Below are 20,764 nucleotides of genomic sequence, written 5' to 3'. Positions count from 1 at the left end.
GTGCCGATAAGTGGTTTCAAACCCCCTTCTTCCCATGGGCCTGTTCCTTCTGTCCAGGCGCCCCAGAGGGCACAGGCGTAGGGTTCAGTATCATCATGGAAGTTACTGCCTGGTGTCTTTTGATTTAAAGAAAAAAAGTCCTTGCACAGGTTCTATCCTGCGGCAGAATATGAAACATCCTACCTCCTACAAAAAAGGGCACTGTTTAAAGTAGGTGCTGAAAGCCAGCCATTCTCAGGCACAGTGTTGGGCCACCTTGGCGTCAGGCAGGGCCAGGGCCAGCTGGCTGTGTCTGTCAGAGGCGGGGGTCCAGCTGTGGTGGAGAGGGAGGGGTGCCAAGATCAGAGCTCCAGGTAGCCTACGAGGACCAGCATCGCCATCGACGGGGAAAGGATGGTGCCAGGATGTGGGGTCGGGCTGATTGCAGAGTTCTCTACCATCATGCTTGTGCCTGAAACCAGCAGGTGGAAAAGTGGGGCTGTGTCCGCTGGGCTTGGGGCCAGCCTGTCCCCGCCCCACCCCCTGGACGGGATCCAAACCTTGGCTAAGGAGACTCGGGGAGGGTGGCTTCAGGGCTGGGAGGGGTTCTCAGCCCTACTCCTACAGCATTTTGTAAGACCTTTGCTTCTGTGGTCTAATGACTGGCCCGGTGAAGGGAGCTCACTCCTCCCTGGCCCTCAGGGACGTGGGGGGGGGGGGGGATGACAGGGGGTGGCACAGTGCTGGGACTTGGTTACACTCGGTTCCTGCCCACCTTCCCCTGTGCCCTGGGGGTCTGGCTGAGTTGGGGTTGGTTTGGGTGGGAATGGTTCCTTCATCAGGCATCTGCATGGACCCTGATTCTCCTGGGGGATAAGGTGGGGGAGAGCCAGCACCTCCATTCCTCACGATGTGGACTTCTGCTGGGATCCCATCCCCTCCAGGCCCCGTGGTCCGAATCTGCACCAGGGCATGGCCGATGTCTTCCGGAACGGCAATGTCTATCCAGTTCCTGCTGGTGACGTGGAGCGTGGGAGTCGGGTATAAGTCGTTCTGGTACAGCATCTGTGGGGAGGAGGGCAGCCAAGGTAGAGCTTACTCACGCCGGCTGGTTCTTCTCTCTTCCCCAGCTCTGGGCACCGGGACATGCCCATTCAGTGCTGGTCCTCACCCTTCCCGTTGCTGGCTGACCAGGAGTGGGCCCTTAAATAAACTCCTCATTGGTGGGAGGACAGCTTACAAGAAGCTGAGCCATCTTTGCAGACTCCTTAGTGTTGGAAGGACCCTCAGACTTCACCTAGTCCCCTCGAGCCCTGCCTTCCCGCCATCCTCCCTTCAGCCCCCTTCCTTCTGTCTCTGCTACAGGCTATCTGTATCTTGTGGCACCAACAATCCCGAACTCTGCTTCCGTCGGACTCGGACTTGCTCCACACTGCAGCTCCCTGTGTCCGCTGGAAACGCAAAGGCCCAGTGCCCGGCCACTCGGTGCCTGCTGGAGCCCTTCCTTACCTTATAGCCCGTGACCGCAGACTCATTTCGGAGAGGAACCACAGGATCCCACTTGATGCTAAGACTGGAACTTGAGAAAGTCCACGAGATGTTGCCAGGAGGGCGCTGTGGAGCTGCGGGAGGAGGGAGAAGACTGAGAAATGTTCCCAGTGTTTCCTCCCCAGCCACCTCCTTGCCTTAGCCAGTCTTTTTCTATGTGTCTGCCCGCAGCCATTACACCCAGAACATTCCATCACAGCTGCCTAAGAAACAAACTTCAGGAAACTCCGAAGGCTGGAGAAGAGAGATGCTTCAGAGCCCATGTGCTCTCCCTATTTACGTTAGTCGTCGTCTTCTTTTTTTTTTTTAAAAGATGTATTTATTTAGAGAAAGAACGGGAGCCTAGAGGGGCAGAGGAAAAGCAGGTTCCCTGATAGGCAAGGACCCCAATGCGAGGCTTGATCCCAGGACCCTGGGATCATGACCTGAGCCAAAGGCAGACGCTTAGCCGACAGAGCCACCCACGTGCCCCTATTTTCATTAGTCTTGCTGCCTTGTTTCTGTCCAGGCCCGGGCTTGTGGCCTAGAACATTAGTCTTATCACCCGGGAGTGGGTGGTTCTAGAGGTGCTCCCACCCTCGAGAGAGACTCACGGGGCTTCATCGTGGTGGCATTGGAGGAAGGGCTGGCGGGCCCAGTGCCTGCCCGGTTGTAGGCCCGCACGGTCACGTGGTACTTGGTGTTGGGGTGCAGGCCAGTGACCCGGGCACTGGTGTCCAGCCCCGCGGTCCTCACTCGGTCGGCGGCTGCTTCCTTGTCCCCGGCCTTCCAGTAGCGGATCTGAAGGGGGCAAGGGGAACCCCTAGGGTCAGCAGCCAAGCCCCCACCTCGGGGGGACCCTGACCCTGGCCCTGACCACCGACATTCTGTTCCTCTCCTGCTCCCTCTGGTCCTCAAGACTCAGTCTCGGGTCTCAGAACCCGGACACGGCCATGTGCTCCAAGACAGCAGGGACACGTGCTTCCCACTATCATTAGCAACCTCTGGACAAACCGCAAGATCAGGGAGGGGATGTTACTACCGCAGACTGGGTGGGAGGCCGGAGCACCCCAGGACCAAGAGGAGGTGACCTTGGGTAAGAAGGACCATCTGACCGCTGGACTCACACCCACTCAGAAGGCTCCCAGTCTCTCTTCTTCTTTGAGAGGAGAAAGAAGTGCCAGGGAAGCGAGCTAAGGTGGATGGAGGAGGGGGGCTGCTGCCTTTTCAGCAGTCAGCAGAGAGCCCAGTCCAGGGGCAGCGTGGAGACTTGGGTGGAATGAGGCGGCAAGGGGGCAGGTGACACGTGGGGCTGGGCACAGACTCCACCCGGGGGGTGGGGGGCTGCGGGAACCCAACCCCACTGAGTTCTCTCCGGGATCCCGGGGGGCTGTGCTGAAGGATATGAAACGAGTGTCTGTACTTGCGAAGCAGTCCCCGCCCCCACCGGCGAGCTGATGACGGCTGCCCGGTAAAGATGCAAACCATCATCATATTAGCGGGACTGGTTAAATATTTGTCCATATCAAGGACACTTTGGTGTTACCTCCTCAGTGCAGCTTGCCTGTCCCACTGCGCTCAGACCCAGAGCTAAGGCTGCTGGAATGGAACGTCCAGCCTCGCCCATACGCTCGCCTGATCCTTCCCCCTAGGCGGTGACATTTCTTCCTTTCCCTTCTTGCCCTTCCTACTGCTCCCTCTTGCTCTCTGTCTACTCCACAAGGTGCTCCAGCATGGAGTCACTGGGGGCTCAGAGCTCAGGCCGGAAACTGCTGGGCCCACCGCTCCCAGGGACAGGACGACCAACAGGCACAAGGAGGGGGCCATGCTCTGCTCCGCAGGCTGACGATGCTAGCTAACTGGGCTCTGGTGTGAAAGGGACAGGCTATGTCCCTTCCGGAACCTGTGCGGCTCCCCCAGCTTCCAGGGCTGGCTCTAGGCAAGCACTGAACTTCAAGTCTATCCACAGGTCAGAATTTCACTCTAGACCTGGGGAGGGGCTTGGCTCAGGCTACCTCCCCAGGGCTGCACGACGACAGCAGTGCCCCACCTCAGTGAATGAGTAATCCCAGGAGGAGTGACTAGTGAGCTGTGAGGTGCCCCCAGCCCCCCTTCCGGTCCCAGGACCCAGGACAGTGCTCACCTCGTACCCCAGGAGGATGCCGTTCGTGTCCTGCTGCACAGGTTCCCAAGTCACGTTCATCTCTGAGGAGGAGACCCCCTTGGCCCAGACCTTCGTAGGGGCCACCCTGGGCTCTGGGGACCAATACAGAAGGGGTTTGGATTCCCCAGGGCCTCCCCGTGTCCTGCAGAGAAACTGCCAACGGGGGCCTGCCCTTGCTTAGGATTTCTGAGAACCCAGGGCCCTGGGAGAAGGTCACCTGGGAGTTCCCACAGCCTCGCCCAGGCCACTTCTCTTCCCAAGGAGCCTCCCTCCCCCTCCCCCAGGCCTGCGGGGAGACAGGGTAGCCAGGGAATGAGGCCAGGTGCCCCCTTGTCCTCCACTCCCCACCCTGACGTGGAACTGAGCTGGGGTGTGGGCTGCGCCCTCCCCCGCACACCCCACGGACAGGTGGCCCACCTTCCTCGGCCGAGTACACCAGCGCTGTGAGGCTCTCGGGCCCCTCCCCGCGGCGGTTGTAGCTGCGAATCTTGACCTCGAAGGGTGTGTAGGGCCGGACGCTGTCGTTGCTGTAGACGAAGTGCTGGGCGTCGGCGCCGGGCACCCGGGCGGTCTGCCATCCGCTGCCACCCTGCCTGCGGAAGGACAGCAGGTAGCCGAAGCCGTCTCCGTTCTGGTACTCCCGCGACATGGGCTGGGGGGTGAGAGCGTGGCGTGGGCGAGGGGCCGCCGTGCGTTTCCCTGCCCGGCCTCCATGCCCCCCACCCCAGCCTCAGCCAAGAGGGGCAGCCCCGGGGCTTGGGGGCCTTGGCGGGTTTTCTCCTGCAGTGGATGCGAGGGGAGGGAAGGGGGTGCCATGCACCCGGAGTCGGGGCTGCACAGCGGCTCAGTCTGGGTCCTCTCTACATGCGGCGCAATCTGGAGATGGGTGAGGACGGGGTGGGGGTGGGTGGGCAGGATTTGTCTCTCCAGAGAGCTGGAGGCACAGTTCTGCCTCTGTCCCTGCAGCTTACCGTCCAGTTGACGATGAGCTCTCCAGGGGCTCCACCCCCTCCGCTGAGTCCCGAGGGTGCTACAGAGGGGGCTGTCAGGGCCAAGGGACACAGATGTGGCTGGTGAATGCGCAGTGACGGGGCAGCAGCCTCGTGCCTGTGCTTGTGCAGCAGACGCATGGGGACACCCCTAGGTTTGTCCTCTAACAGGACCTCTGGATGTGGGCTCTGGAGTCAAGGGAGACCTGACATCAGGTCCCACCTCTGCCACTTACTAGCTGTGTGTCCCTGGACAAGTTACTTAACCTCTCTGAGCCTGATTCCCCTCTTCGTAAGATAAGGATAATAATGTTTCTCTCCAAGGGCTCTAAGAAGAATAAAATCAAGGACGATGGTGCCCAGCTCGTGTACCAGTCCTTGCTCCGTCATTGTCGCTGCTCCACAATGATCTTTGTCGTCTCCTCTCCCGTCAGTTTAAACTAAATAACACAGATCTACTCCAGTTTGCTCTAAAATGAGGGGAATAAATAATCTGGAACTGCAGTTAATGAAAAAAAAATTTCTTTCATGTTGCAGGGAGTTTTATTATGATTTTTTCTCTCCATGGCAGATTTAATTTCCTAATTGTCTCTAGTATTCAACAAAGCTGATATTAAAACAAGACTCTACTTAATTAGATCAGGAATCTTGGCAGGGGGTAACTTGGCTGGGCGTCAAAAGAGTTCTACAGAGAATCCAGCAATGGGAAACTTATCACTTGATTCTGATGCCAGGAGCTTAGGGCTTTGTGATGTGCAAGGGGTGCTTGACCACACTGCTCATGTGGTCCTGTGAGCTGGGCGTTCTCATCACCCTTGTCAAGTGGAAAAACCAAGGCCCAGAGCAGTTAAGTGACTTGCCTAAGGTCACACAGCTAATAAATGGCATAGTTCAAATTTGAACTCAACTCTTCTGATTTCAAAGCCCATCATCTTAATTCTGCATCCTGGCTGTCTTTTGCTCACCAACACCTGGGATACCAGAATGAAGGAGATCACTCCCCTCCCTTCATTTGTCTCTTTAAGAAGTTCAACCAAAGAAGGGACTTTTCCTGGAATTCCTTACTCTGGAGAGGTACCAGGTAAAAATGTTGACTGATTGGAGAATTAGCCTGGGGCTTATGGGAAGCTGTGTTTAAAGGACATAAGAAGGCAGACCCTTACTACACATGGGAGGCGGGAAGCCTGGGTGGGCGGGGAAGGGGAGACGGTGTCCTGATTCCATGTTGCCCATTGCAGGACCCCAAGGCTCTCATTTTGGACCTTCAGCTGTGAAAATCTGGGTGGGCAGGTGCCCCTCCTGGCTTCTCTCTCCTTCCTTCCTCTCTCAAGATGTGATACCACCTGCCTTTCAGGGAAGCTTGTGGGAAGATTGTACATTCCGCCTGCTCTAAAGGATTTAGAGACACTGACTGCTTCCCTACACACACACGCACACACCTTCCTCATTAACTGATTTCAGCAGCTCATGCACTACCAGGAAGGACATCTGCCCATCACCCACCCCCATGGTCCTGAGTTCAAGTCCAGACTCTTCTCCAGACTTTGATTTTTCCATTAAAAAATACACTTAAACCTTTTATTTTGAGATCATCGTAGATTCACATGCAGTTGTAAGGTTGACCCATTTTTTTAAAATGAGGAGTTTGGACTGGGTGGTTCATCCAGCCCCCACAGGCCCAGGCTGTGGCCCAGGGCAGAGTGCGTCGCGTGGAGCAGGGGCCTTGCCCTGACTGTGTCCCTTTCTCATCTGTTTTGTTAGAGTCTGAAGCCTGCTGAGCAGGGTGGGAACTCCCATAATTGCTCCTCCCCTGGGGTTCCCTTCCAGGAGGGCTCGGGGCTGTGCCCTGACATTACTTCTCTTTGGGACCCCCAGGACTCTGACCTGCTTCCTTGGTCCGGATTTTGCTAGAGGGCCCACTGGGCTCCCCGGTGCCCAGGATGTTGCTGGCTAACACCCGGAACTCATAGTCCATCCAGGGCGTGAGGCCCAGCACCTGGGCGGTCTCAGCGTTGCCCTCGATGTTGGCGGGATCTGCAAGGGACCCAGAATCAGTGTGCTGGCACTGGTTAGTTAGTCGATATGGAAAGGGCAGAGACTGGGCCTGACTCACCTTGTATCCGGCCCTCATGGTGGTGCCTGCCATACTCAGTGCTCAGCACCTCTTTTAGAAAGGATGGGAAAACTAGTAGACCTCCCTACCCCAGGACCTTTGTTGATGCTGTGTGCATCAGTGGGAACTCCAGAGATGGCCTGTCAACGTTCCAAGGACACAGACTGAGCGCTGCCTTCTCCAGCCATTTTCCCACTCCCTTGCAGCCTATGGGACTGCCTCCCCCAAGGGCCAGGGAACTCCCTGCAGGCAGAGGACCTAAGCCTGTCCCTTTCTGAAGTTTCAGGCTCAGCCAGGCCTTATCAGCACTGACCTGGGTGGAGCCTCACACTTACTGGTGCGAACCTGCTTCCACTTCCCTGCAGGTGGAGTGCGGGCTTGCAGGGTGTACTTGGCAATGGGGCTGTGGTTGTCGAAGCCTCGGCTCCAGCTGAGCTGGACGGTGGTGTCGCCAATGTTCCTCACCACCACGCCTCCTGGGGGACCTGGTGGACCTGCACCAGGGGGTCAGAGCACAGGGAGTCAGAACTCAGCTGCTCCAAATTTGAGCCAGTCTCCTTCAGGCGGGCAGGGGCTGGTGCAATACCCAGAATGGGGCAGCAGAGGGCGCACTAAACACGCATGGGGTGGGAGGGCCAGGAATGGGGACAGCAGTGAGTGGCAGATGGCAGACGTTGGAGCAATGTGTCCCAGGCTGGAGGGGCTCACAGAGGCCTTCGTGCAGAGATGTGTATAGATTCCAAAGCCTGCCACCACCAGGCTTTGAAAACTGCTGGCCTCAGCAGAGTTCTCCAGTCTTAGGAAGGGGATTTTTAAAATTGTGGCTTTGGAGGAGGAATATTCTATTTAGAACTTTCAAAAAACCATGGGATAAGTTTGGCTCCGGCTCTGGGGACTTAGAAGCCCTTCTCTCTCAGAAGCCCTTACCCCACAGCTTTCTGGGAGAGGAGGGGAGTAGGGAGCACAGGTCAGAAGAGCCCAGCCGGCCCCTGAGGGAGTGGGGGCAGGGCCGGGGTTGGAAACCCCATCACCTCGGACCAGGACTGTGGCCTCCTTGGATGCACTGTCCACCACCGTCTGGGCCATGCACGTGTACTTCCCGCCATGACGCAGCTGGGCGTTCAGGATGGTCAGATCCCCAACTGTCTCCTTCTGCACATGGGGGACAAAAAGTGGGGGGGAGCAGGTCAGAGGAGGGGGCCCAGACTAGTGCAGTGAGGCATGAGGTGGGGCTCGGAGTCTTCTGCTCCATTATGTCCATGGACCCCTCAGCATCTCGGGGTTTTGGTTTGTTCAGTGGAAGGAATCCGCTTCTCCTCTGTTAGTACCACGGGACTGAACAACAGTTTGTTACGGAGACAGTCAACCATGGTCCAAGCTGATGATGTCATTTGCATTGGGGTCAGGATGGGGAGGGAGCCTTGCCAGGTTGGTACCTAACCCTCTTCTAAATGTGTCATCTTCAGGTGGGATCCCGGGAACTGCCCATCCAAGGAAGGGAGTTCCTCTGAATCCTAGGATAGCTTGCCAGCCTGGCATTCCTCAGGGAATGGGGAAAGGCTCTGGGGTAGTCACAGTTAAGGACGTATTGAATCCCCTGTCTGTCCAGAAGGAGGGAGGAGCTAACTGTTGTCTGGCTTCAGGCCTTACCGTGCTGGCCCTCCGGTAGTGCCCCCCGGGCTTATCGAGGTCGATGGGGAAGTCATCCAGGGTCCAGATGAAGGTGAGGTCCATGGTGGGGTCGTGGGAGGCGTGGCACTGCAGGGTCAGGCTATCCCCCAAGTTGATGTCCGCACTCGAGGGGGCTAGGGTGATCTTGGTTGCATCTGCCAAGAGAAACAACATCCCTGGGGAGAGGGAGAGGGAAGAGGCCCAGGCAGAGGCAGCAGGGCAGGGTAAAAGCATTGGTCCCTAAGCCCCAAGGAAGAGAAGAGGCAGCACGGCCAACAGGATCTTGACCTCCCAGGAGCCTCACGAGTGTGCGAGAGGGAGGCAGGAGTAGATTCTGGATGGTGGCAAGGGACTTCCCAAACGAAGTCCAGTCCCAGGATAGCCTCAAAACCGAATGTGGAGGAAGGTGGGAACACAAGAGCATGGTGGCCAGGAGGGACAGGCACTCTGTGGCAGCTGAGCCACCTGCCATCCGCCCCTCACCTCGCACAGAGAGGATGCCCGTGCTGTTGGCTTTCCCCATGAAGTTCTCAGCAAAGCAGGTGTATTTGCCTTCATCTGACCGACTGATGTTTCTTATGATCAAGGTGCCATCCGGAGTTACGGTCACTCTGCAGCAGGAACAAAGCAGGTCTGGCCAACTAGGGTCACACTGTCGTCATCACGGGAAGGGGACTCGCCTGCACAGTGGGTGAGGAGGACCAGGGACTGGTTCAGGCGGAGGAGGGGTTGTACCTGCTGCTGTTGACCAAAATCTCGGTGCCTTTGCTCCAGAGCACCACGGCCTTCGGAGCCGCCCGGGGCTGACAGGGAATAGCGATCTCTCCTCCGCGGGCCGCAGGGATCAGACGCTTTACGGGGTTCAACCTGAAGTCGGGGGCCAGGGCTGGAAGGAGAGAGGAGTGCCCTGCAGTCACCCAGGGAATCCTAACGCTGCCCGTTGCCTGGATGAAGAGGTCCGCCGGCCCCACGCTACACACTCTATGCATCCACTGAGGCTAATCCACAAGTGACTTGAGGCAGCACAACTGCCAAAATACACCCAGAGTCCAGCCCCGGCTGGTCACCACCCCCTAACTGCCCCCATGCTGGGCCAAGCCACCGAGTCTCCTGTAGAACTACTGAAAACCCCCTAGTCCGTCTTCCTGTGTTTGCACTTTCTTTCTCCAATCTCCTCCTCCACTTCTGCAGGCTGGCGTGTCTTGGGAGAAACTTGAACACACTCAGGAGGAAGTCCCAGCCCCTCACAAGGGCTCACAGACACGACCGACCTCTCCACCCACCTTTCACGCCACTCTCCTTCATCGATTTGTTTTATTTTTTTTTAAAGAATTTTTATCTATTTACTTGACACGGAGAGGGAGCACAAGACGGCGAAGTAGCAGGTAGAGGGAGAAGGAGAAGCAGGCTTCCCACCGAGCAGGGAGCCCAATGCAGGGCTCGATCCCAGCACCCTGGGATCATGACCTGAGCCAAAGGCAGACGCTTAACGACTGAGCCACCCAGGTGCCCCTCTCTCCTTCGTTTATTATGCTCCAATCATCTGGGCCATTTTCTCTCCTTAGAGGATACCGAAGATTTTCCTGCTTCAGGACCTTTGCACTGGCCATACATTTTGCTTAAAAAATCCCTCAGATCTTTGCATGGCTGGCTGCTTGTTAACACTCAGGTTACACTCCAAATGTGACTTCCTCCGAGAGGTCAAGCCACCCACCCTCTCTAACTGGCCCACCATCCTCCTACCGCTCTGCTGGTTTCTTTATACCGTAATTTTCTTACGGCTGTCCAAAATTATTTAATTACGTGATTTTGTGATTGTCCCTCACTCTCCACTGGATTGTAGGATACTGGAAGGCAGAGACCTTATCTTTCATGTTCACTCCTTACAAGGTGTTGAATAAATAAATATTGGTTGAAGGAACAAATAAACGAACGAACCTTCGTTAAGCTCACCACAACTTGACGAGATATGTATCACTATACCCATTTTACAGATGAGAAAACCAAATCCCCAAGAGCTCAAATCATATAACTAAGAACACTAGCACCAGCTGACATTTACTGGGCACCTGTTCGGTGAGGGCCAGGTCCTCTCTGCTTTACCTCTATCTCATTTCCTTTTCCAAACACCCACACAAGGGTGGGACTTTTTTTTTTTAAGAGAATCTTTTTTTTTCTTTTTAAATATTTTATTTATTTATTTGCCAGACAGAGATCACAAGTAGGCAGAGAGGCAGGCAGAGAGAGGGCGGTGGGAAGCAGGCTCCCTGCTGAGCAGAGAGCCCGATGTGGGGCTCGATCCCAGGACCCTGGGATCATGACCCGAACCGAAAGCAGAGGTTTTAACCCACTGAGCCACCCAGGCGCCCCAAGGGTGGGGCCCACCTTTTATTGCCCACCTTTTATACATCAAGAAACCGAGGCACAAAGAGATTAAGTTGCCAAAGGTCGCACAGCGGATGGGGCTGGTTTAAACACAAATCTAACTGAGTTGGTGGCCCGTGATTTTTGCCCCGTTGTTTTTGCGGCAGCCAGCGCTTAACTGTAATCGTGCCAGACACGGGACAAGCCAGCGACCCGTCTTCTGGAAGCTCGGAATCGAGTGTCTCATCTCCTTTCTTCGATTCCTCTGCTCTGCTCCGAAGCCATTGGAAAACGAAGGGAAGCGGCCCCTTGCATTTGTGTGTTTAGAAATGCTTCCGTTCAGAAGGCTTAAAGCCCCTGCCTGCGTGTCCTTGCCGACGTCCCCTGCCTCCCTGGGCCCGTACCTTGCACGGCCAGCTCGGCGCTGGCGTAGATGGTGCCGTGTTTATTTTCTGCCACACACTGGTACATGCCGGAGTCCTCCAGGCTCAGCTTGGAGAAGCGCAGGTCCCCAGCCAGCACCTCCACACGGGACTGTGCCGAAGAGAGCAGGGGCGGGGCGTGAGGGGGGGGTGCAGTAGAGACTCTAGGCTGCCACTCCCTCCCCTCCCCTGTGGAGGGGTCTCATTTGTCTCCAGTCCCATCTCAGGACCTCCCGGAATCCCAGGACTCAGGTCCCTCCAGGCCCCTGGATATCAGCACGCTGAAGCCAGAGGGACACGGTGACCTACTCAGGACCACACAGTGATTCTGTGACTCAGTTGTGCCTGGATCCAGGTCTCTGGACCCTTCAGTCGTGACTCTATCCAGGTGACCAGCCTGTGGCCATATGAACCTGGAGTGGAAAGAAGGACCTAGAACCACCCGGCCCGTGGTGCCTTCATAGTCCCAGAGAGACGGCCCATGGTGGTGCAGAGTCAGGGAGCAAAGTCCGGAAGGTGAGGGAACTGGATGAGCCGAGCGCAGCTGCGTGTAGGAAGCCCCCAGTCTCCTACCTGGGAGGCCAGAGGCTCCCCGTTCCGCAGCCAGCGCACTATGGGACGGGGCTTGCCAGCCGCCGCACAACCCCAACGCAGATTGGAACCGATGTCAGCCTCCATGTCTGAGATCACCTTCAGCCACTCGGGCTGAGCTGCGGGCAGCAAGAGAGAGAAAGGCCTGGGATGAGCTGGGAGAAGCCTCCTGCTCACAATGGTCCCGGATTTCAGGGCTGCAGTTCCTGGGACAGACAGCAGAGGGCGCCCTCGGCATTCCACAACAGGGTCACGGGAGAAGCAGGCTGAAGAAAGTGGGCCCTTGGCGTCTGTGTCGGGGCTGTTTGAGCAGGTTAAAAGCATTCCAAAGCCTTCCATGTGCTCTCTGCACCCCTGAGTGAGGCTCTGAGCGTCTGTTTCTTCTGTTTCCACACCCAGTGCAATCCTGGGGCGGGAAGGCTTAAGCCAGGGGCCACCCGGGTCCCCTCCCTGACTTTCGGATCTGCTTCCTAAGGGAGCAAGAGTGAAGGCAGGGGGAGGGGGTGTCCCGGCTGTGTACCCTGCACGATGATGCGGCCCTGGACGGTGTCGCGGCCCTTGGAGTTCTCCGCCTCACACTCATAGGTGCCCTCGTCCTCGAAGCTGACGCTGGGTATCTGCAGGGTGGGCTCGGCGGTGGCCCACTGGGGGGACAAGGAGCCGTCCACTTTGCGCCACTTGATCTGGGGCACGGGGCTGGCAGAGGAGACAAAGCCAGAGCGGGTGGGCTGCGCTAGGCAGACTCCCTTGTGCCCGCAGATTCTCCCGCCCTTGGGAGGTGCTGGGTAAGTGGGGATGGGGAGGAGGCGGGAGGGAGAGAGGCAAGAGGGGAGGGCGAGGCCTCTCGTAGGTAGGCTCAGAGCTCAGGCAGGGGAGAAGCAGAAAGTAGGGTTCCTCTGGTCTCCTCTCCCCTGCAGTATTGCGATACCAGTAACCTTCCTTGTGGTCTGTACCCTGAAGCTGGCTTGCCCTCCCTGCCCCCACCCTGCACTGGCCACTGAGCCTCTTCTGGGACGGCCTTCCTCAGCAGTGGCCTGTGACCTGGGGCTCTATGGGTCCCTCTCCCCCTCTCCCCAACAGACCTTGCCTTTACTTTTCAAAAGGGCTCTACTTATTAGTAACTTGTGTACTAAAACAGACTAAGGTATCACTGAGTCTGAACGGGTTAATATATTAATCTTCCATGTACTTTTTTTTTTTTTTAATAGGCTCCACACCCAACGTCCAGTGTGGAGCCCAATATGGGGCTCAAACCCAGGACCCTGAGATCAAGACCTGGGCTGAGATCAAGAGTCAGACACCTAATGGATTGAGCCAACCAGGCGGCCCCACGTGCTTTAAATATGAATTTTCTGGAAGCCCAATAGCTTTTCACAAAACAGGGACATCCTGGGTATCCACAGGAGACATGAGGAAACGGAACCAGTGTGCAAATCACACTGTTCTGCAAACATTTGTTGAGCACCTGCTATTTGCTTAGCCCTATTCCAGTGAATCCTTTCTCTGGGAGAGCAGGATTTCTATTGCAGTTTTTATAAAAAGAGAACTGTCAGGGGTGCCTGGGTGGCTCAGCGGGTTAAAGCCTCTGCCTTCGGCTCAGGTCATGGTCTCAGGGTCCTGGGATCAAGTCCTGCATCAGGCTCTCTGCTCAGGAGGGAGCCTGCTTCCCCCTCTCTCTCCGCCTACCTCTCTGCCTACTTGTGATCTCTCTCTCTGTCAAATAAATAAATAAAATCTTAAAAGAGAGAGAGAACTGTCAGCATGCATAGAATGCTCACTAAATGCCAGGCACTGTTCTAGACATGTCACGTGTGTTAACCCACTTAATCCTCGGAACAACCCTGTGATGCAGGTACTTTTTATGACGGTTTCCACGTACAAATGAGGATGCAGAAGCACAGAGAGGTTAAGTAGTTTACCCATGGCCTCGCAGCCAGCCAAGGATGGAACCGGGACTTGAACCAGGCAGGCCAGGTTGGGGTTCGTGCGTGGCGCTCCCTGCCTCCAGCCTGGGATGTTGCCCAGGCTGTCCCCTGAGCCCATGCCCTCTTGCTGGGAGTGCCCAGTGTGTGTCAGGCCCCTGGCATCATGATGAGACCATGCTCAGTGAGGGGTGGTCCCTACCCACTGCCCCCTCTCTGCTAGACCCTGCCTGCGCTTTCCCTGGGGTCCTGTGGGCCCCCAAGGGGCTCTGACAAAGTGCACCCTGGCCTGCCCCCTCCCTCCTCCACCACTCACTTCCCAAAGGCGAAGCACTCCAGGGTGACTTGCTGCCCTACTAGCGCATAGGTCTCTGCTGGGAACCGGGCCTTGATGCTGGGTGCGAAGAGCCTGGGATCTGGGGAGAGAGGGAGTTTGCCGACCAGACGCAGGTGATGCGGGCCAGGTGCTCGTGGGCTTAGAACTGCAGTGTGGCTCAGAGCCAACTCCTTCTTGACCCCTGTTCCCTCCCGGGGGCCTGGGCAAGGGTCCTGGGCCCTGCAGCAGGAGGACCCAGGAGTCCAGGCCCCAGACCCTGGGCTCTGTGAGCTCCCTTCCCAACCTCTGAGAGGAACCCTCTTTTCCCAAGTCCGCCGACCCTTCCAGCTCTCTGCTCCCCACCATGCCCCCGACCCTGACCTTCCGCAGCCAGGTTGAGCTGAGCGAACTTGCTGAAGACGCTCTTGGTGGAGAAGTCCATGTGGCTGGTGGCCAGACAGGAGTAGTTGCCCAGGTCTGAGGCGTTGGTCCGGGCAATGTACAGGTTCCCCGTGGTCTGGGACACGAAGTGACGCCCATCCGTCGGGATGAAGTTGGGGAACTCGTTGAGGAGCCAGCGGTAGGACAGGCCTATAGATAGGACATGGGGAGTTTGAGGAAACCACGGGGTGCTAGGCTGGCGGGGCAGCCATGGCGGGGGGGACCCTCGGCGTGCAGGTGGTTATCTCTAGACCTAGTCCCTAGGGCTCCAGGCTCCAAGCTGGCACTGAGGGGAGCACTAGGGGAAAAAATGTGGCTGTGCTCCTGCTCTCAGGGTGCTCCCAGTCTGAAGGCAGGGGGAGGGGGCCCAGAGCTAGAAAATGGCAGACCCGTGAAGGAAACACAAAATTGTTTTGGGCTGGGGAGCCAGGGGGTCTGTGTTCCCAAGGGCCCCTCACCACCTTTTACTCCAGCCCTCGGTGGCTGGAGGTCCCTGCTGTGCCCTGTCTAACCGTGTGCCAGGGCCTGGCTCACCTGGGTAGTGGGCGGGCGGGTTACAGGGCAGCATCACACCCCAGCCTTCGTGGGTTTTCACCGGGTCTCGCTCCTCCTTGGAGAATTCCTGCAGAACTGGAGGTAAAGACCGGGCACTCGGGCGCCGTCCTCCAAGACCGGGGGCCTCTCCTCAGCCCGGCCTCCATGGGACATAGTCCCTGCCCTTTCTGGACACCCTTCCCGGCCCCCTATGGCCCTCCCCCAAAGTGCAGCCCTCCATGGGTCTCACAGCCGAAGCGGAGGACAGCCTCCCTGCTGACGACGGTGCCCACTGGGTTGGAGGCCAGGCATTGGTAGACGCCGGCGTCCTGGGCCTTGGTGGGGTTCATGATGACCAGGTTGCCCCCCACCAGCTGGTGGCGGGAGCCGGGCTCCAGCTTCATCTCTGTGCCGTTCATCTTCCACCTGCAGCGGGGGGCAGATGGGGCGCCTCCTGAGTCCCGCTTGGCCGCACCCAGCCTGGGGGCAGGGCTGGGTGAGGAAGAGCTGCACGGCCCCCCCGGGGCCTCCAGCGCCCGCCGTAGGGGGCTCACCTGTAGGTGGCTGGAGGGCTGGCCCGGGCACGGCACGCCAGTGTCACCTTCTCCTCCGTGGACTCCTCTGGGAATAGCAGGCCGAGAGGTTGATCTTCAAAGACTGGCCCAAAGGTGGCTGGGGATCCCCGAGCTGAACTCCCAGCTGTAGATGGGGGACACCACCAGAGGCCTCAGGGCCTAGGGCCCAAGGGAGCAGTGCTGTCCCATAGGACATTCTGCGAGGATGGCAAGATGCCATTTTCTGCACTGCCCAATATCGTAGCCACGAGCCCCAGCCTTCAAGCCTCCAAACATGGCCACTGCAGCCGAGGAACCCAGTTTTAATTTTTCTTTCATTTTAATTAATTGAAACTTGAATTTCAGCAGGCTGGGCAGGCCCCCGTTGGCCAAGTTAGTTGAGTAAATCACCCCTCCCACACTCAGGTATTGAGTACCTGCTGTGTACCTAACACCAGACTAGACCGTGTTGCAAAAATGAATAAGACATAGTCCCTCTTCCTCGAGGGGCCTGCAGTCCAAGGAGGGAGACAGAGGAGGACAGGACAAGGTGCTGAGAGCTGTGGAGGCAGCTGGGTGCAGGGGCCCTCGGGGCAGAGGGAGCTGATCCGTAGGTGTGAGAGGCCTGGGAAGTCATGGGCCAAAGAGACGGGGAGAGGATGTGTGTCCCTGGGGCCTGATGGTCCTTCTGGGCCCATGGCACATGCTCCGGCTCTTGGCCTCTTAGTGGCCGTGACAGAGCCCTTCTGAACCTCAACATCTCCACCTATGAAATGGAGCGAATACAAACTCGCCGCCCAGGGTCTGGAAGAGGGCTCAGTCTGGCCCAGGCTGTGTGCTCTGGAAATGTCTGCGGGACCCAAGCATGGGGCAGGGTGGAGGGTGCGCGGAGAAGGAAAGGTTTATGGGATGAGCATGCAGGTAGCTTTGGGGGGCATTTTTATACCATTCCACTGTGGCAGTTGAAAGAGAGGCCCTGGAGACAGCGTGACTCGCTTGTGGTCACAAGGCAAGTCTGTGGCACATGTAGGTCTAGATCCCGGTCTCCCGAGTTTGCTGAGCACATGGGTGTCGCTGGTGCAACTGGAGTTCTCGTGCCCGGCCCCCTGCCAGGGCGGATGCCTCTTTCTCCAGCCCCCATTGTTCCACGCCAGCAGGGCGGGGGACGCCGAGGCACAGAGGGTGGTGTTTCACACCTGCCTTCCCACGGGGGCTCTGCTTGCTCACTTGTGGGGCCCGTCATGCTTTGCCTCTGGGGTGTCGGGCAGGAGCCAGGCCACCCCTAATTGGCTCCTACCCCTCAATGCAGCTGGTTTCAGGCCCCCCTTGGTGGGTGGGGGGATCCCCATTAACCAATTAGTGCCTCCTCTCCCAGCACATCCAGCTGCTGGCCGGTTCCAGGGGTGGGGGATGCACCCTCCCACGCCACAGCTGAGGCCCAGCCCTGGACCCCAGGGGCAGAGGGCAGCTGTCTGAATGAGGAAGGAGGCAGGGCTCCCTGAAATGGCATCCCCCATCGCGCTCCCTGCTGCCCCAGGCCTCAGAGGCGGCAGCCGGGGTGCCGGCATCATCTCGGTTGGAGAGCCCCGCTTAATCCCAAGTTAATGATGGTGGTGGAGGGTAGGGACCCCTGCTCCAGCTGGGACGGCCCCAACGGTGGGGAAGGAGGGCTGGCGGGGGCGGCCGGGCTGCTAGGAGCCACCTCCTGTTATAAGCACTTCCAGTAACTCTGGGGATGGCGGGGGGGTGGTGAGGGGGCCTGGGGTGCACTGAGGCTTTGAGACTGGCTTTCTTCCAGAAAAAGCTTTGTCCTTTGCACTCAGCCACATACGCACCCTCGGCCCAGTGTCCACCCACGTGTCTCGCCCACACACACTTCCTTACATGCACACACGCGTGCACATGCACACACACACACACACACACTTACCTCTCTGAGCAACTCCCATAGTCAGAAACACATTCATGCACACATCTGTGCCCACGCACGCCCAGCTACTAACGTCTGCGTGTGCTTATTTACACACACACACACACACGCGCGCGCGCATTCATACTGATAAAAACAGGGGCTTTTTACTGAGTGCTTGCTCTGGATCGGATGCCACGCTCTGTATTTCCTCGCCTAACCGCTTTACGAGACAGGCACTGACATTTCCTTACTTCCCTCATGTGGAAACTGAGATGTAGGAAAGTTCAGGGACTTGCCCCACATCGCACAGCGAGGAGGAGCGGATCGGGGATTGGGAGCCCGGCCAGCTGTACCTGTGGCCCGTGTCCTCAGCCACAGCAGCCGTGATTCTTTCCCTGGGTTCCCATCAGAGCCTTCCGAGGCCCTGTCCTCCCCCGCCTCACCTGGAGGTGCCTCGTGGGGGCTCCCTCTGGAGGGCAGTGGGGCCGGGAGCCATCACTCTTGCTGGAAGGCTTTCCACACGCATCCGTCATCCCCCCAAATGCAGCACCCGGTCCAGGCAACAACTCGCTGGCATTGGCACCCTCTTAAACATCCACAAACACACTCTCCTTCATCCCACACCTTCCTCTGAGGCTGCACTCACGCACACACGCGCGTGCGCGCACACACACACACACACACACACACCCTCCCTTGCTGCCCGTGTTTCATACCCTCTCTGATGCAGATTCCCTGTCCTGGCAACTCTGCGCCCCCAAACATGGGCATCTGGAAGCCCAGAGGAAGGGGCAGGAGCACCGAGAACGTGGAGGGGCCTCCTGGCCGCCTTTCCTGGCCTGGGTGCCTGGAACCCACGGCCGCTTCTCCAGAGCAGGCTAGTGAGTGGAGGCAGCTTTCCGGGAGGGGGGAGAGCCAGTGATGGATGTTCCATGCGGGAATGAGGGTCCCCCCCTTCCCTGGGCCTTCCTGCATCTCTAGGTCTAAAAGTCTGGCCGCTGCCCACACCTCTGCCTCAGGTGTTGTGGTCCCGGCCTGAGCGGTCCCCGATGGGGAAGGGCAGTGCTGACGCCCACCGCCCCCCATGCCTCTCCTCTGCTGTCTCCGGGGTGGCCGTCTGCTGCTCTGTGCAGCTGGTTCCCCGCCCCAGCGGCTGCTCTGTCCCTGCCCGGGGGGCGAGGGTGCTGGGAGGCTCCGTGGGGCCTCTGGGTCAATCCCGTTTCCCTGCAGCCTCAGGGATATGGGTGCAGGCCTGGGAGGCAGTTAGGAGGTAATGAGAGCATCTGAAAGTGTGCCAGTGGAATCCTCCCCGGGTGAGAGGGAGAGAGAACCTAAAATGTGCTCTGGAACGGGGTGGGGGGAGGAGGGAGGGAGGAAGGAAGGAAGGAGGATGAGGGCTCTTTCTCCCGTGCACATCTTTATAGAGAAAAAAAAGCATCTATGGATTTGGGCCGGGGGTCAGGACAGAAAGGGCAAGTGGTGGTCCCAACAGGCCCCTCCGAGCAGCGGGGGACCTCCCTCCAGCTCCCGGAAGGGCTGGGTCTCCAGCACCTCCTTCCCCACAGGCTCCCCAGGGGCCGGCCAGCCCGGGTCTGGGCCTGCGGTGCCCTCTTCTGCCGGCCTCCCTCCCATGCTCTCCCTACCTCCTACCCCACGGCAGCCCTGGCATGAGAACTCTTGCTTGGCTCCCCCCACCGGCCTTCTGCCTCAGCCACCCCCGCTTTGTCTCATGTCTTCTCAGGTCCTACCCTCAGTCCGTCCGTCAGGCTGCAGCGGGGCCCTGGGGAGCCCTCCTAGCGTTTTGTGGTATCGATCCCTGTCTCCTCATGTGACAGGATGCTAGAGCGGTACGATCCAATAGAACTTTCTGTGGCGATGGAAATGTCTGTCATCTGTGCTATCCAACATGGTTATTAGCCCTTGAAACGTGGCTTGTACAACTGAAAGACTAATTGTAGAATTTAATTTCATCTCGGTTTGAATCATTCCACGTGGCTGTGGCTACCCCATTACAGGACAGCACAGCTCCTTAGGGGGCTCAGCTCGAAGACAAGACCACGGAGATCTGAGAGCGCCACAGTCTCGCTGTGTGGCCCAAGGCACGCCTCGCCCTCTGTGGATCGTGCTGCTTTCATCTCTGTTATGGTGGAGACATGTTCCTTCTCCCCTCGAAGGGAAAGAAAGAGCCGCAAATGGGAAAATTTTAGCAAGGAAACGGCCTTAAAAATCTAAGTGCCACAGCAAGGGAGAGTCAATGATTTCTGAAGTCATCACTAAAATAATAGCAATGACAGAGCAGTATAATCATCGTGCTGGGCCCCGGAGCCCAGATAAGCCCTCCTACCTGGAGAGGAGACGAGGGCCACAGCGACCAGCAGTAGCAGGTGTGACTTCCTCCTGGTGGATGTCCCCATGGTGGACGTTCTGGGCGGAGATCGGGAGCTGAGAAGAGGAGGCTCAGCCCAGCCCGGGGAGAGTCCAGCTGGAGGCTGAGAAGGACCTGGGGAGGCAGAGGATGGGGAGGACTCTGAGCCTCAGAGCGCCCCTCCTGGCTCCCTCCTTGCTCCCTGGTAAGTGGGCAGAGCTTTTCCCCTCACCTGGGGAGGGGCCGGAATTATTGCTGGAATTGCTCCGCACTCACCCGCCCCAGGCCCCCAGGGGAAGGGGCTTGGCTGTTCCGGGGAGGGGAAGCTCTTCCCGGCTGAGTGCCTCCTAGGGGCCCCGGGGGAGTCTGGCTCTGCCCTGTACCTGCCCCCCCACCCCACAGCCAGCGGGGGTTTGCTCAGGAAGTGAAATCAATGGCTAATTGGGAGGCAAGAACCCACCTGCCCCTTGCTTGATGTAGGGTCCCGATGAGAACAGGGCCATGCCTGGGTGTGGGGAACATCTCCCTCCTCCAGCGTTTGGGGCCCAATTTCCCCTGCCCCTCCCCCACAGCTGCCTGGGTTGGGGGCCGTGAGAAGCCCCTCCAGGAGCGGCATTAAGTCTCTGGGGTCTTCCTTGTTTTTCTAGCAGTGAGGAGCTTCACTGGTTTATTCACACCCTCTCCCCTGGGCCCCAGGTCCCTAGCCTTGGCCACACCAGCAGTGCCCCCAGCTGGAAGGGCTGATGGGCCTCCACAGGCCTTCTAGGATCCAGGAGTTAATGTGGCTCCCAAAGGAGCCTTCCTCTTCTACGGAGACTGGTTAAATCCTGGAGCTCTGGAACACCCGTTCCCCGAGCGGGGGCACCCAGAGCTAGTCAGAGCTCCCCTCCGCCAGGAGGC

General features: G+C 58.1%; 1 protein-coding gene across 1 annotated transcript; it reads right to left on the bottom strand.

The window, feature by feature from the left end:
- Positions 1 to 341: 341 nt before the first annotated feature.
- LOC111151123 (contactin 2) lies at positions 342 to 19,913 on the bottom strand. Its single transcript, XM_022508908.1, has 22 exons — positions 19,844 to 19,913; positions 15,588 to 15,732; positions 15,284 to 15,459; positions 15,034 to 15,129; positions 14,440 to 14,649; positions 14,059 to 14,158; positions 12,341 to 12,516; positions 11,803 to 11,939; positions 11,212 to 11,341; positions 9,179 to 9,329; positions 8,927 to 9,054; positions 8,423 to 8,598; positions 7,804 to 7,924; positions 7,108 to 7,266; positions 6,544 to 6,693; positions 4,642 to 4,712; positions 4,088 to 4,322; positions 3,650 to 3,762; positions 2,121 to 2,307; positions 1,489 to 1,601; positions 876 to 1,044; positions 342 to 451 (listed from the first exon to the last, which is right to left on the bottom strand). Exons 1-22 carry the CDS (start codon positions 19,911 to 19,913, stop codon positions 342 to 344), a joined length of 3,123 nt encoding a protein of 1,040 aa, XP_022364616.1.
- Positions 19,914 to 20,764: the final 851 nt, after the last annotated feature.

This window comes from Enhydra lutris, unplaced genomic scaffold, assembly GCF_002288905.1.
Source record: "Enhydra lutris kenyoni isolate GAN:26980312 unplaced genomic scaffold, ASM228890v2 scaffoldscaffold25, whole genome shotgun sequence".
Taxonomy (NCBI): Eukaryota; Metazoa; Chordata; class Mammalia; order Carnivora; family Mustelidae; genus Enhydra; species Enhydra lutris.
Note: the sequence above shows the minus strand (reverse complement) of the source record. Positions and strands in the feature narration are given on the sequence as shown.

What these genes read in the sequence shown, in the direction of transcription:
- LOC111151123 (XM_022508908.1), bottom strand. Translation starts at nt 19,913, where the DNA reads ATGGGGACATCCACCAGGAGGAAGTCACACCTGCTACTGCTGGTCGCT. An exon ending in AGCCCTCCAGCCACCTACAG is followed by an intron (nt 15,460 to 15,587) that starts GTGAGCCCCCTA and finishes CCCCCGCTGCAG; the next exon opens with GTGGAAGATGAACGGCACAG. An exon ending in ACTACCGGAGGGCCAGCACG is followed by an intron (nt 7,925 to 8,422) that starts GTAAGGCCTGAA and finishes CCCCATGTGCAG; the next exon opens with AAGGAGACAGTTGGGGATCT.